At 42.2% G+C, this 16,160-nt stretch overlaps 1 protein-coding gene across 1 annotated transcript in view; it reads right to left on the reverse strand.

Annotated features, from left to right (window-relative positions):
* Window positions 1–16,160, reverse strand: part of LOC112216263 (complement receptor type 1) — a 61,751-nt gene that overhangs the window by 23,575 nt on the left and 22,016 nt on the right. The window contains exons 12-18 of the mRNA XM_042299930.1: window positions 13,495–13,683; window positions 13,172–13,271; window positions 12,806–12,879; window positions 12,521–12,703; window positions 11,684–11,857; window positions 2,982–2,990; window positions 2,805–2,846 (exon numbers count right to left, since the gene is read on the reverse strand). Coding sequence (XP_042155864.1) covers window positions 2,805–2,846; window positions 2,982–2,990; window positions 11,684–11,857; window positions 12,521–12,703; window positions 12,806–12,879; window positions 13,172–13,271; window positions 13,495–13,683 — 771 coding nt within the window. The remainder of the gene's footprint in view (window positions 1–2,804; window positions 2,847–2,981; window positions 2,991–11,683; window positions 11,858–12,520; window positions 12,704–12,805; window positions 12,880–13,171; window positions 13,272–13,494; window positions 13,684–16,160) is intronic.

A 16,160-nucleotide genomic window follows, 5' to 3' on the forward strand; every position in this document is an offset into this window, starting at 1 on the left:
CAAGACCATGGTGCTATACCTAAACCTTGAGCAACCTTTGATCTCTTGGCCCTTATGACTGAGAAGTTGTTGTCCCCTCTAGCTCACTGTAAGGGCTGGATTCAATCCATATCGCAGAAAATCTGTTAAAATGTAAAGGTAATTTGCGATTGAGCGGACATATACAGTGTTTGCGTGAATGCGGTCTCCACAACCGCCGGAACATTGCCTTTAATTGTCAGTTGCACTATTAAGCGGATTTTCAGCCATACGGATTGAATAGTGCGATAACTCAATCTGGATGAGAACACTGCTAAATTACAAATGTACATTTAGACACTAAGATGCGATGCCCAAGTCTATGGTATCAACATTAACCCGTGGAGAAAGATGGAGGTTTAATTGATTGGTACATTAAGTTCATTTTAATCAAACAAGTGCAACAAACATTTGTTTCATAACTGGCTGCCCACAACATACTAGTTTAAAGTGGTTCCCCACTGATAATTGAACAGGTTCCAGACACAGACTGAAACCAAAGAGAAAGTACAGCATATAGGGACAGAGGTGAGATCCACAGAATACGTCAAACACACATTAATACTTCATTTTGTGCATTCTGTGCTCCTCTGTTGGATATTGTAGTTTCAAAGATCAAATGAAAGATGACATTTATGGAAAAAGGATGAATATTGTCTTGTTTGGTTATGTTTAACACCGATCTGCTTACTTAGTAAGGTACATTGATCAGAATAAAGCGAATTCAAAATGGACTATACAATAGACACTGAACTCCAATATTGATTATAGTTTTATTTGCAACATTCTAAACTTGCCCTACTAAATAAGAACCTGGTTTCATATATGAAGCAACCCCTAGTGTTATGAAAACAAGTGCTATTAGTTCTCACACAACATATTAAATCTGTTACTTTCATTAGGACAGTGGGAAATATCTGTCAATATAATATAAAAGAAATAAAGGCTACAACTGCAGAATGTTTGGTATTTTACCTTGATAAAGCATAGTGAAGAATCCAGAGCATGTTGAACATTCAAAATGCACTAAGCTGAGCCTGATATTACCGAGAGCTACAGGTTTCCTGCCTATAGAACACCATGATCCAGTGGTCCTGTTGGAAGAGACTTTTGCAACATTTTCATTCAAACTTATTTACATTAATTTACAAAACAAATATTTCATTGGCTTATCTACAGTAGAACTGCAAAATAATAGTGCAAATAAAGACTCCAAAGCTGGATCATGAGCAAGAGTCCTTGATCCCTCAAAGAACTAGCACTTTACAAAATAAGTATAAAGCATCAATTCCTTTAGCATTCATTGTCTCCGGGGTTCCAAGAGTTATCCTCATAAATCCAAACTTTTCAGATTCACGTCACAATAACACAATTAAGACTTATCAATGACTAGAGCGAAACTTGGTGAAAGCCCATTGATTCTCATTGAACCAGATGTTCATGAGCTATAGGATAGGTTCAACACATCTGCAACCTGGTCTATCAAACCAGTGGTGGCCTTTGGTGGTATGACTTACATATAAAGACCTTGTGGGTCTTGTATGAAAATGTATGCACTCACTACTGTAAGTTGCTCTGGATAAGAGCATCAACTAAATTACAAAATGTTTTGTTTATCTTAACAGATATGATTTCCTTCAATTCTCCCCCCCCCCCAGAGGTGGCAAAATTGGCTTTGTGAGGCAAGTTCACCCAGAAAAGCAGCGACCCTATATGGGTGAATTTTAACATGAGAATGTTGCAATAAGTTAAATCAGGATCAGACTAGGAGTGATTTGTGAAGTACACTGGAAACATACAAGTAATCAAGTTAGGCCACTCCTTAAGCACAAGCTTCCAAATGGAAGTGAACCAATACATTCTTCATCGGGAGGTTTCTAATCATTGTGTAATAGAGATTCCTTTTAAAGTATATGAACCATTCCCGGTGTTTGGGAGGGTGGTAGATTCAGGGGACATCACAGCAGCCATTTTACTGTGACTCCTTCCTTCTCAATGAAGCAGGAGGAGACTGAGGTAAAGTAGAAGACTTGGCACTGAAAAAGAAGACACCCCAAAAATAAATGTCTTTATACACTGATAATAACCATCTGCCCAGCATTTTTTTTTTTTACAAAACCAACGTGGACCTGTGGAGCACAAACGGGATAAATCTGTTGGACTTTGACACATATAATCACTGAACAGCTGCCACAACATGTCAGCTTGAAGCCAAGTTTGAGATCATTATGTTTCAGTTCAAGGTTCAAAAAGTCATCATGCTCACCATTCCAAATAAACATTTTGCATTATTCTAATTAATTCTCAATCACCCATCTTTCCTTATTATCTCAAATTAAATCAAAATGTATGCTCATAAACGCTGTCTGAGTTTAGTGGCCACATTTCCTGAGTAGCCACTGAGAGCTGTAACACAAAAACTCTAGTAATCATGACTATTTCTAGATGACCAGGTAGCCAAGCCCTCACAAAACCACCAGCTTTGCCCAATGCCCACCACCTGAGCGACTTCCCCGGCAAGTAGCCTAGCAGTTAAGAGCGTTGGGCCAGTAACCACCAGCTATACTGCTCGTTCTGTGCGTGATTTCCTGCAATCCAGGAATGTCAGTGTTCTGCCACAGCCAGCAAAGAGCCAGGATCTCAATCCCATTAAGCACATCTGGGACCTCTGATGTTGGACTGTAATAGACTATAGTCTCTTCCTTGACTGATATTGTTATCCACATTGCTCGTTATAAAAAAATAAAACATGTTTTATAACATTAAAAGAATCTGCTGAAACTTACCAAGTACACCTCCAACATTGCCTACTATTTTCCCAGCATTGTCTGTAAATAAACAAACAGAAGGAAGGTGACATGAATTTACAGTGAAGCTGAAATAACTGAAATACGACTTGAAATCAAAAGAGAAAATGATATAGCTACAACAAAAAGATGAATAGCAACTGGGTGATCGCTTACTGTTGGTGTCTGGGGTTGTATGAGTGGCATCAGGTACACGATCAATTACATAAAAGTGAGAGAGAACACACAGATTTAACAATTACTAATACAGAATACGGATGTTGGATAAAACAAATCAAATAATGTAGTGAAAGAACGAGGTGGTGTTAGTGGCTTGGCATGCTGGTGAAGAAACTAGTGTTACATTTCAACACATTCACCACTTTATTTCCGTGTTAGAGGCCATGAGCTCACATAGCTCAAGGTGGGATTCAGCCGTTTGTGAGGACAGAGTGAGGATTACTTCATGCATTTGATATGGGTTAAGATTTTCTCCATGACCACTTGGCAGGTACATTGTTACATATATTCAGATCACAATCAATCCTTTGTTTCAGGTGAAGGAGAGTCTGATGGAGAAAAGACACCATAAACTACCACTGGATGCCATCCAGATTACATTTGAATGTATAATTCAAGTGTCAATGGAAGTTTAGACAAATAACTTGGGGAATTTAGTGAGCATACTAGGCTGTGTATACCACACAGAACCAATGATGATTCTTTACCTCAGCCAGAGACTGACATTAACTTGGTGTTAAGGTCATTCAAAAGCCTCAGACTATTACCACAAAGGATCTAAGATTAGGCTAATACAATGAGTTAATGTGTTCGGTGACAAAGTGTTGGCATAATATCTTCTCTCTATCAACACTAAAACAAATATGTGAAGGTTATTCAGCTGTACAAAAGGCACTCTCTGATCAAATGAATGTTTGTCACGTGTGCCAAATACAACAGGTGTAAGACCTTACAGTGAAATGCTTACTTACAGGTTCTAATCAACAGTGCGAAAAAAAAGGTGTGTGTGTGTGTGTAGGTAAGTAATGAAATAAAACAGTAAAAAATAAATGTGAAAATAACAGTAGCAAAGCTATATACAGACACCTGTTAGTCAGGCTAATTGAGGTAGTATGTACATGTAGGTATGGTTAAAGTGACTATGCATATACACTGCTCAAAAAAATAAAGGGAACACTTAAACAACACAATGTAACTCCAAGTCAAATCACACTTCTGTGAAATCAAAAACTGTCCACTTAGGAAGCAACACTAATTGACAATAAATTCCACATGCTGTTGTGCAAATGGAATAGACAACAGGTAGAAATTATAGGCAATTAACAAGACACCCCCAATAAAGGAGTGGTTCTGCAGGTGGGGATCACAGACCACTTCTCAGTTCCTATGCTTCCTGGCTGATGTTTTGGTCACTTTTGAATGCTGGCGGTGCTTTCACCCTAGTGGTAGCATGAGACGGAGTCTACAACCCACACAAGTGGCTCAGGTAGTGCAGCTCATCCAGCATGGCACATCAATGAGAGCTGTGGCAAGGTTTGCTGTGTCTGTCAGCGTAGAGTCCAGAGCATAGAGGCGCTACCAGGAGACAGCCCAGTACATCAGGAGACGTGGAGCAGGCCGTAGGAGGACAACAACCCAGCAGTAGGACCGCTACCGCCGCCTTTGTGCAAGGAGGAGCAGGAGGAGCACTGCCACAGCCCTGTAAAATGACCTCCAGCAGGCCACAAATGTGCATGTGTCTGCTCAAACGGTCAGAAACAGACTCCATGAGGGTGGTATGAGGGCCCGACGTCCACAGGTGGGGGTTGTGCTTACAGCCCAACACCGTGAAGGACTTTTGGCAATTGCCAGAGAACACCAAGATTGGCAAATTCGCCACTGGCGCCCTGTGCTCTTCACAGATGAAAGCAGGTTCACACTGAGCACATGTGACAGACGTGACAGAGTCTGGAGACGCCATGGAGAACGTTCTGCTGCCTGCAACATCCTCCAGCATGATCGATTTGGCGGTGGGTCAGTCATGGTGTGGGGTGGCATTTCTTTAGGGGGCCGCACAGCCCTCCATGTGCTCGCCAGAGGTAGCCTGACTGCCATTAGGTACCGAGATGAGATCCTCAGACCCCTTGAGACCATATGCTGGTGCGGTTGGCCCTGGGTTCCTCCTAATGGAAGACAATGCTAGATCTCATGTGGCTGGAGTGTGTCAGCAGTTCCTGCAAGAGGAAGGCATTGATGCTATGGACTGGCCCGCCCGTTCCCCAGACCTGAAGCCAATTGAGCACATCTGGGACATCATGTCTCGCTCCACCCACCAACGCCACATTGCACCATAGACTGTCCAGGAGTCGGCGGATGCTTTAGTCCAGGTCTGGGAGGAAATCCCTCAGGAGACCATCCGCCACCTCATCAGGAGCATGCCCAGGCATTGTAAGGTCATACAGGCACGTGGAGGACACACACACTGAGCCTCATTTTGACTTGTTTTAAGGACATTACATCAAAGTTGGATCAGCCTGTAGTGTGGTTTTCCACTTTAATTTTGAGTGTGAATCCAAATCCAGACCTCCATGGGTTGATTAATTGATAATAATTTGTGTGATTTTGTTGTCAGCACATTCAACTATGTAAAGAAAAAAGTATTTAATAAGAATATTTCATTCATTCAGATCTAGGATGTGTTATTTTAGTGTTCCCTTTATTTTTTTGAGCAGTGCATGATGAACAGAGTAGCAGTAGCGTAAAAAGAGGGTTTGGCGGATGGTGGGACACAATGCAGATAGCCCGGTTAGCCAATGTGCATGGCACTGGTTGGTCGGACCAATTGAGGTAGTATGTACATGAATGTATAGTTAAAGTGACTATTCAGATATGATAAAACAGAGCGTAGCAGCAGCGTAAAGGAGGGGTTGGGGGAGGCACACAATGCAAATAGTCCGGGTAAACATTTGGTTGCCTGTTCAGGAGTCTTATGGCTTGGGGGTAAAAACCATTTCAGCCTTTTTGTCCTAGACTTGGCACTCTGGTACCACTTGCTATGCGGTAGTAGAGAGAACAGTCTATGACTGGGGTGGCTGGGGTCTTTGAAGCTCTCAACCTGCTCCACTGCAGCCCCGTCGAAGAGAATTGGGGTGTGCCCAGTGCTCCTTTTCCTGTAGTCCACAATCATCTCCTTAGTCTTGGTTACGTTGAAGGATAGGTTGTTATTCTGGCACCACCTGGCCAGGTCTCTGACGACCTCCCTATAGGCTGTCTCGTCGTTGTTCAGGCCTACCACTGTTGGGTCATCTGCAAACTTGATGGTGTTGGAGTCGTGCCTGGCCATGCAGTCGTGGAGAAACAGGGAGCCTGAGCACGCACCTCTGGGGTGCTCCAGTGTTGAGGATCAGCATGGCAGATGTGTTGCTACCTACCCTCACCACATGGGGGCGGCCCGTCAGGGAGTCCAGGATCCAGTTGCAGAGAGAGGTGTTTAGTCCCAGGTTCCTTAGCTTAGTGATGAGCTTTGAGAATACTATGGTGTTGAAGGCTGAGCTGTAGTCAATGAACAGCATTCTCACATAACTGTTCCTTTTGTCCAGGTGGGAAAGGGCAGTGTGGAGTGCAATAGAGATTGCATCATCTGTGGATCTGTTTGGGCGGTATGCAAATTTGAGTGTCTAGGGATTCTGGGATAATGGTGTTGATGTGAGCTATTACCAGCCTTTCAAAGCACTTTGGACCTGAGTGCTACGGGTCTGTAGTCATTTTGGCAGGTTGCCTTAGTGTTCTTGGGCAAAGGCACTATGGTGGTCTGCTTAGAACGTGTTGGTATTACAGACGCAATCAGGGACATGTTGAAAATGTCAGTGAAGACACCTGCCAGTTGGTCAGCACATGCCCGGAGCACACATCCTGGTAATCCGTCTGGCCCCGCAGCCTTGTGTATGTTATACTCACGTCGGTTACAGAGAGCGTGATCACACAGTCGTCCGGAACAGCTGATGCTCTCATGCATGCCTCAGTGTTGCTTGCCTCGAAGCGAGCATAGAAGTGATTTAGCTCGTCTGGTAGGCTTGCGTCATTGGGCAGCTCACGGCTGTACTTCCCTTCGTAGCCTGTAATAGTTTGCAAGCCCTGCCACATCCGACAAGTGTTGGAGCCGGTGTAGTATGATTCAATCTTAGCCCTGTATTGACGATTTGCCTGTTTGATGGTTTGTCGCAGGGCATAGTGGTATTCCTTGTAAGCTTCCGGATTAGAGTCCCGCATCTTGAAAGCAGCAGCTCTACCCTTTAGCTCAGTGTGAATGTTGCCTGTAATCCATGGCTTCTGGTTGGGGTATGTACGTACAGTCACTGTGGGGACGAAGTCCTCGATGCACTTATTGATAAAGCCAGTGACTGATGTGGTGTATTCCTCAATGTCATCTGAAGAATCCCGGAACATGTTCCAGTCTGTGATAGCAAAACAGTCCTGTAGTTTAGCATCTGCTTCATCTGACCACTTTTTTTACATACCGAGTCACAGGTGCTTCCTGCTTTAATTTTTGCTTGTAAGCAGGAGGATAGAGTTGTGGTCGGATTTATCAAATGGAGGGCGAGGGAGAGCTTTGTATGCGTCTCTGTGTGTAGAGTACAGGTGATCTAGATTTTTTTCCCCCTCTGGTTGCACATTTAACATATTGATAGAGATTTGGTAGAACTGATTTAAGTTTCCCTGCATTAAAGTCTCCGGCCACTAGGAGTGCCGCCTCTGGGTGAGTGGTTTCCTGTTTGCTTATTTCCTTATACAGCTGACTGAGTGTGGTCTTAGTGCCAGCATCTGTTTGTGGTGGTAAATAAACAGCCACGAAAAGTATAGCTGAGAATTCTCTAGGCAAGTAGTGTGGCCTGCAACTTATCACAATATACTCTACTTCAGGCGAGTAAAATCTAGAGACTTCCTTAGATTTCTTGCACCAGCTGTGGTTTACAAATATGCACAGACCACCCCTCGTCTTACCGGAGTGTGTGGTTCTATCCTGCCGGTGCAGTGTATATCCTGCTAGCTGAATATCCATGTCGTTATTCAGCCACGATTTAGTGAAACATAGGATATTACAGTTTATGTCCTGTTGGTAGGATATTCGTAATCGTACCTCGTCTAATTTATTGTCCAACGATTGCACGTTGGCGAGTAATATTGACTAACGGCAGCTTTCCTACTTGACTTCTCCGGGTAGGCTAGGTAATGCTATGGAGAAGAACATGAGGGGTCAGAAGCAAAGTTATTGCTCGGCGATATACAGTACACCAAGTGTACAAAACATTGAGTCGCACCCCCTTTAACCATCAGCATAGGTTCTACAACATGTTGAAAGCGTTCCACAGGGATGCTGGTCCATATTGACTCCAATGCTTCCCACAGTTGTCAAGTTGGCTGGTTGTCCATTGGGTGGTGGACCATTACACACGGGAAACCCACTGTTCCTAGGCCGACATTGAAAATAAGAATTTGTTCTTAACTGACTTGCCTAGTAAAGGTAAAATAAAATAAACTGTTAAGTGTGAAAACACAGTCGTGTTGCAGTTCTTGACACACTCAAAATGGTGCGCCTGGCACCTACTACCATACCCCATTCAAAAGGCACAAATATTTTGCCTTGCCCATTCACCATCTGAATGACACACATACAGAATCTGTCTCAATGCTTAAAAGTCCTTTAAACGTTCTCCTCCCATTCATATACACTGAAGTGGATTTAACAGGTGAAATCAATAAGTGATCATAGCTTTCACCTGGATTCACCTGGTCAGTCATGGAAATATCAGTTTATTAGGTACACCCATTAGTACCAGGTCAGACCCCCCTTTGACTCCAGAATAGCCTGAATTATTCGGGGCATTATACAAAGTGTCGGAAAAATTCCACAGGGATGTTGGTCCATGACGAAGCGACAGCATCACGCAGTTTCTGCAGACTGGGCGGCGGCACATTCATGCTGCAAACAGCCGGTTTAATTTAATCCCAAAGATGCTCTAATGGGTTGAGGTCTGGACTGCACAGGCCACTCAAGTAAACTGAACAAACTGTCATGTTCCAGGCAATGTTTTTCCACTCCTCAATTATCCAGTGTTGGTGATCACGTGCCTCCTCTTGTTTTTAGCTGATAAGAGTTGGACCTGGTGTGGTCGCCTGCTGCAATAGCCCATCCGTGACCGATGACTTGTGTCTGTCCGAGATGCCATTCTACATACCACTGTTGTACTGTCATTATTTGCTTGTTGCCTGCCTGTTAGCTTACATGATTCTTGCCATTCTCCTTCAACCTCCCTCATCAGCAAGCTGTTTTCACCCACATGACTGCCGCTGACTGGATGTTTTTTTGCACGTAGCACCATTCTTGATAAACCCTAGACACTTGTGCGTGAAAAGCCTAGTGCGGGAGAAGCCCGGCTACCGTTTCTTAGATACTGGATCCGGCGCAACTGGCACTGACGATCATACCACGCTCAGTCGCATTGGTCACTCGTTTTACCCATTCTAAATGTTCATTCGAACAGTAACCGAATGCCTCGATGCCTGCTTTATATAGCAAGCCACGTGACTCACTATCTATAGGAACGATCCTTTTTCGTGACTGGGTGGTACCTAATAAACAAAGTGATTTTTTTATATATAAAAAACAAACATATTAGAATTGTGCCAAGCATTATCAAAACGCTCTTACTGTGGATATCTTTGTAGTAGCCACTGTAGTGGGGTTTGTTGTAGTCAAAAGGGCTATAAAGACATTACATATACAGTTGAAGTCAGAAGTTAACATACACCTTAGCCCAATACATTTAAACTCAGGTTCACAATTTCTGACATTTAAAATCAGAGTACAAATTCCCTGTCATACAGGCTGACCACCGCTTGTGTCGCATGCGCTGCAAAATAAAGTTAGAAATCTATATTATTAAATTATTATGCACGCGCCAACCAGCATCTGCGTTGCCAAGGCCTAAAATAGAAGTCAAAATGCATTTATGCACGATGGCGTATGCGTGCAGCTGGATTGGATTCAGTGATAGGTCACCACTTTATTAGGATCACCACTTTATTTTAAGAATGTGAAGTGTCAGGATAATAGGAGAGTGAAATATGCATTTCAGCTATTATTTCTTTCATCACATTCCCAGTGGGTCAAAAGTTTATATACATTCAATTAGTATTTGGTAGCATTGCCTTTAAATGGTTTAACTTGGGTCAAATGAGTCAGGTAGCCTTCCACAAGCTTCCCACAATAAGTTGGGTGAATTTTGGCTCATTCCTCCTGACAGAGCTGGTGTAACTGAGTCAGGTTTGTAGGCCTGCTTGCTCGCACACGCTTTTTCAGTTCTGCCCACAAATTTTCTATGGGATTGAGGTCAGGGCTTTGTGATGGCCACTGTAATACCTTGACTTTGTTGTCCTTAAGCCATTTTGCCACAACTTTGGAAGAATGCTTGGGGTTATTGTCCATTGAAGACCCATTTGCGACCAAGCTTTAACTTCTTGACTGATGTCTTGAGATGTTGCTTCAATATATCTACATAATTTTCCTCCTCATGATGCCATCTATTTTGTGAAGTTCACCAGTCCCTCCTGCAGCAAGCACCGCCACAACATGATGCTGCCACCCCCATACTTCACGGTTGGGATGGTGTTCTTTGGCTTGCAAGCCTCCGCTTTCTCCTCCATAACGATAGTCATTATGGCCAAACAGTTCTATTTTTGTTTCATCAGACCAGAGGACATTTCTCCAAAAATACAATCTTTGTCCCCATGTCCACTTTTTTTAATGGTGGTTTTGGAGCAGTGGCTTCTTCCTTGCAAAGCGGACTTTTGGGTTATGTCAGTATAGGACTCGTTTTACTGTGGATATAGATACTTTTGTACTCGTTTCCTCTGGCATCTTCACAAGGTCCTTTGCTGTTGTTCTGAGATTGATTTGCACTTTTTGCACCAAAGTACAATCATCTATACGAGACAGAAGGCGTCTCCTTCCTGAGCGGTATGACGGCTGCGCGGCTATGGTGTTTATACTTGCTTACTATTGTTTGTACAGATGAACGTGGTGTTTGGAAATTGCTCCTAAGGATGAACCAGACTTGTGGTCTACATTTTTTTTTCTGAGGTCTTGGCTGATTTCTTTTGATTTTCCCATGATGTCAAGCAAAGAGGCACTGAGTTTGAAGGTAGGCCTTGAAATACAGCCACAGGTACACCTTCAATTGACATGGCAGAGTAAACTTAGCGCATGTAAAGTTCTGACCCACTGGGATTGTGATAGTGAATTATAAGTGAAATAATCTGAAAACAATTGTTGGAAGAATTGTGTCATGCACAAAGTAGATGTCCTAACCGACTGGCCAAAACTATAGTTTGTTAACAAGAAATTTGTGGAGTGGTTGAAAACGCGTTTTAATGACTCCAACCTATGTGTATGTAAACTTCCGACTTCAACTGTAATTAGGCCACTAACTATTCTTGTCCGGTCTGTCATAACACTTTACTGTTATGATCTCTTAAATGCTTTAATGAGCCAGTGTGGTCCAAGGAGTAGAATGGTGTTGGACCCAATAGCTAGTCCATCACAAATAAAGTGTAATAAGGGAAAATAAATACCAGAGGTTGCTATGCACAGGCATGCATATGGAGAAAAACAACAACTACCATGAACACTAACACATGTACCATCTTTTATTATCAAAAACACCTCAATGTGTTTATATGAGTAGAGGTCAGTTCCATAAAAAAAAGACAGTTTGTCGACACATTGGTCTTCTCGTCATAAACACCAAATGATGCAAAATATCGGAGCTAAAATATTAGGCTAAAGTGTGTTAAATAACAAACAGTGAAATCAGTCTTACCTTTGCATGTTGGGTAAGGAGCTGACCAGCCTTCTATTTTACAGGTCAGACTGGCTTGTCCCTCCATCTCATATCCAGCATTACACCTATACGTCACAAAAGACATGTACGTATAGGGGGGACGGCCGTCAATCCGAACACCATTCTCAACAACAGGAGGAGGACATGACACCACTGCAGACGTAAACAAAGAGATGTCATTAGCTGCTGTTTTGAGGTGAACAACATGACAAAAGTATATTATTTATTGGTTTTAGACTACTTGAAGCAATAAACAATGTTGTTATAATCACCCATTTATGAATAACGCAACTAATCATTATCTATGAAATAGTGTAGATTCTATTGAAACCTACTTCCTCTGAGCTCAATGTTGCATCATGATTATTAGATTAGGCCTACACATTAAACATGCTTTAGACTGCTTGCCTGTCTCATGCACATCTGTGATAATGTTTGATTTTATTAAGCTAGATACTGTGATATTTACACATTTATCTTTCAGAGGAGGTCATCTGGAACTTGATCATGACTGTGTGGTGGAGGAAAAAAGTGGAAGCCCAAATAGATTTTATCAGTGTAAGCAACTTGTGTCAAACTCATTCCATGGGAGGCTGAATGTCTGCGGGTTCTCCTCCCTTGTACTTGATTGATGAATTAAGGTCACTAGTTAGTAAGGAAGTCCCCCTCATCTGCTCATCTTAATTGAAAGGAGAAACCAGTAGACACTAGGCCCTCCATGGAGTGAGTTTGACACCCCTGGTGTAAGCAGTTCATTATTGTTTTGTTAACAATCATACTTATAAAAACAGGGGAAAAGGAAAGCTTTCAACATACTTTTACACGCAGGTGGAGCTGGCTGGAATTCTCCATTCTCACTGCAGGTTATGTATTTAGTTCCAACCAGAGTGTAATCCTTCTCACAGTCATATTGCACGACACTTCCATAGTCATACGTATCATCAGGTGGGACAACAGGCCCACCGTTGACAATGTTTGGGGGCTTTCCACACTTCACCACTGCAGATTAGAGCACAACAGCAGTTATGAAGAGATGATTCAGGCACATGCACAGAACTGTTAATGTTATTTTCACTTGACATGCTCCTTCAGATTACCAACCTTCACATACAGGAACTCTGCCATCCCAGCCTCCAGCCATACAGGTCCTTACACCGCTGCCCACAAGCACATAGCTGAAATATAGAAAGATTAGACAATACGAGACACTTTACAACTTTGCTTTCAGGATAGTAAGGGTTACAACAGAGACTGTTCACAGCTCTGATCAAAATAGTAATAACAGATAATACACCTGAAATTGAATTACTTTTTGTTTAGCTTTTAGGGAGGGGAAGTTTGATTAAGGCCTATTTGGAAAAATCACTAAATTAGGCCAACAAATGAACAGCTTTGTGAAAATGTTGACATGTTAATTCTAAAAAAAATACAAATTGAATTACATCTAAGACTCAAGAAAGCACTGACCCAGTATTACAGGTAGCAACTGCCTGGTCTCCAAACAAGGTCCCCCCAGAGATATTAAACTGGCCGTTCATCACTTCTCCTGGGTTGCCACACGACTTCCCTGAAACAACCAGAGAGAAAACCAGTCAGACTTTCAAAATGACAGAGTGAGAAAGAGTTGAATTTTTGCACAAAACAGGTCCGAATTCCAGGCTAGTATTTCAATTAGATTTAAGGATGGGAAATGAATATATCAAGTTTCGAGTGGGTAAGTAAAAACTGGAAATATTTACAAGAATATGGCACAACTTTCCAGAACAAAAATAAATAGACGATAATATTACTTTCGCATTTCAGTTTCACTTCACTCCACACGCCAGCAGTACAGGTGACTGACGGAGACCATCCTGTACTGGCATATCCAATTGCACACTGAAAAGTGACATTTGCGCCATCTACAAATGTCTCTTGCGTGATGAAAGCATCTGACAATACCATGTTTGCCCCTCCTATGGGTTTGGTACAGTTTTTAGCTGAAAGAGGTGGAGACAAAATTTAGTTCATGTTAATGACCAAGGTGAACAAATACAGGAGACAGTCTTACAGGCTGACTACACCGCTTGTTGCATGCGCTGCAAAATAAATGTAGAAATCTATATTATTCAATAATTATGCGCGCGCCAACGAGCATCTGCGTTGCCGAGGCCTAAAACAGAAGTCAGTTCTATTTGTGACGCAGATCGCTCTGCAAATCCTGCATCTTCAATCTCCGCATTGGTTTATAGAAGCAGATGGCACGTGCCATCTCATTGGTTATACCCACGCGGGTGACTGAAAGACAAACGAGGTCAGTGGCGGTAATGAACCGAATTTATTAAAGTTGCCAATCACAATATAAAGTCAAGGGAAGAAAAAGCCTGGAAGGAGGAGAAATGACTAGAAACGAGTCGGTTGATCGTTATGTGTAGATTAATTGGCGGAGTAGAGGACCTTGTGCATTTCAGGTAAAATATCAACTAAATGTTTATATCCCAGGACAAATTAGCTAGCAACAGCAAGCTAGCTAAATAGGACAAATTTGCTAGCAAGTGCAAGCTAGCCATCTAAATTGACATAAATATTTAATGTTTTTTGACCTGTCCCCAAATGAATATAATTGGTTCAGAGTTTGTTTTGATATATTTTAACCTGCGCATCAGGATCACGATTGATGGGGGGTGCAAAATGCATACTTATGCACGATGGCGCACGCGTGCAGCCGGATTGGATTCCATGATAGGATCACCACTTTATTTTAAGAATGTGAAGTATCAGGATAATAGGAGAGTTAATTATGTATTTCAGCTATTATTTATTTCATCACATTCCCAGTGGGTCAAAAGTTTATATACACTCAATTAGTATTTGGTAGCATTGCCTTTAAAATGTTTAACTTGGGTCAAATGAGTCAGGTAGCCTTCCACAAGCTTCCCACAATAAATTGGGTGAATATTGGCCCAATCCTCCTGACAGAGCTGTTGTAACTGAGTCAGGTTTGTAGGCCTCTTTGCTTGTACACACTTTTTCAGTTCTGCCCACACATTTTCTATAGGATTGAGGTCAGGGCCTTGTGATGGCCACTGTAATACCTTCACTTTGTTGTCCTTAAGCCATTTTGCCACAGCTTTGGAAGTATGCTTGGGGTTATTGTCCATTGAAGACCCATTTGCGACCAAGCTTTAATTTCCTGACTGATGTCTTGAGATGTTGCTTCAATATATCCATATACTTTTCCTCCTCGTGATGCCATCTATTTTGTGAAGTTCACCAGTCCCTCCTGCAGCAAGCACCCCCACAACATGATTCTGCCACCCCCGTTCTTCAAGGTTGGGATGGTGTTCTTTGGCTTGCAAGCCTCCCCCTTTTTCCTCCAAACATAACAATGGTCATTATGGCCAACAGTTCTATTTTTGTTTCATCAGACCAGAGGACATTTCTCCAAAAAGTACAATCTTTGTCCCTATGTCCCCTTTTTTTAATGGTGGTTTTGGAGCAGTGGCTTCTTCCTTGCAAAGCGGACCTTTAGGTTATGTCAGTATAGGACTCTTTTTACTGTGGATATAGATACTTTTGTACTCGTTTCCTCTGGCATCTTCACAAGGTCCTTTGCTGTTGTTCTGGGATTGATTTGCACTTTTTGCACCAAAGTACAATAATCTATATGAGACAGAAGGCGTCTCCTTCCTGAGAGGTATGACGGCTGCGCGGCTATGGTGTTTATACTTGCTTACTATTGTTTGTACAGATGAATGTGGTACCTTCAGGCGTTTGGAAATTGCTCCCAAGGATGAACCGGACTTGTGGTCTACATTTTTTTTCCCCCTGAGGTCGTGGCTGATTTCTTTTGATTTTCTCATTATGTCACGCAAAGAGGCACTGCGTTTGAAGGTAGGCCTTGAAATACAGCCACAGGTACAGTTCCAACTGACTCAAATGATGTCAATTAGCCTATCAAAAGCTTCTAAAGCCACGACACAATTTTCTGGAATTTTCCAAGCTGTTTAAAGGCACAGTAACTTAGTGCATGTAAAGTTCTGACCCACTGGAATTGTGATACAGTGAATTATAAGTGAAATAATCTGTCTGTAAACAATTGTTGGAAGAATTGTGTCATGCACAAAGTAGATGTCCTAACCGACTGGCCAAAACTATAGTTTGTTAACAAGAAATTTGTGGAGTGGTTGAAAACGCGTTTTAATGACTCCAACCTATGTGTATGTAAACTTCCGACTTCAACTGTAATTAGGCCACTAACTATTCTTGTCCGGTCTGTCATAACACTTTACTGTTATGATCTCTTAAATGCTTTAATGAGCCAGTGTGGTCCAAGGAGTAGAATGGTGTTGGACCCAATAGCTAGTCCATCACAAATAAAGTGTAATAAGGGAAAATAAATACCAGAGGTTGCTATGCACAGGCATGCATATGGAGAAAAACAACAACTACCATGAACACTAACACATGTACCATC

This window comes from Oncorhynchus tshawytscha, linkage group LG16, assembly GCF_018296145.1.
Source record: "Oncorhynchus tshawytscha isolate Ot180627B linkage group LG16, Otsh_v2.0, whole genome shotgun sequence".
Classification (NCBI taxonomy): Eukaryota; Metazoa; Chordata; class Actinopteri; order Salmoniformes; family Salmonidae; genus Oncorhynchus; species Oncorhynchus tshawytscha.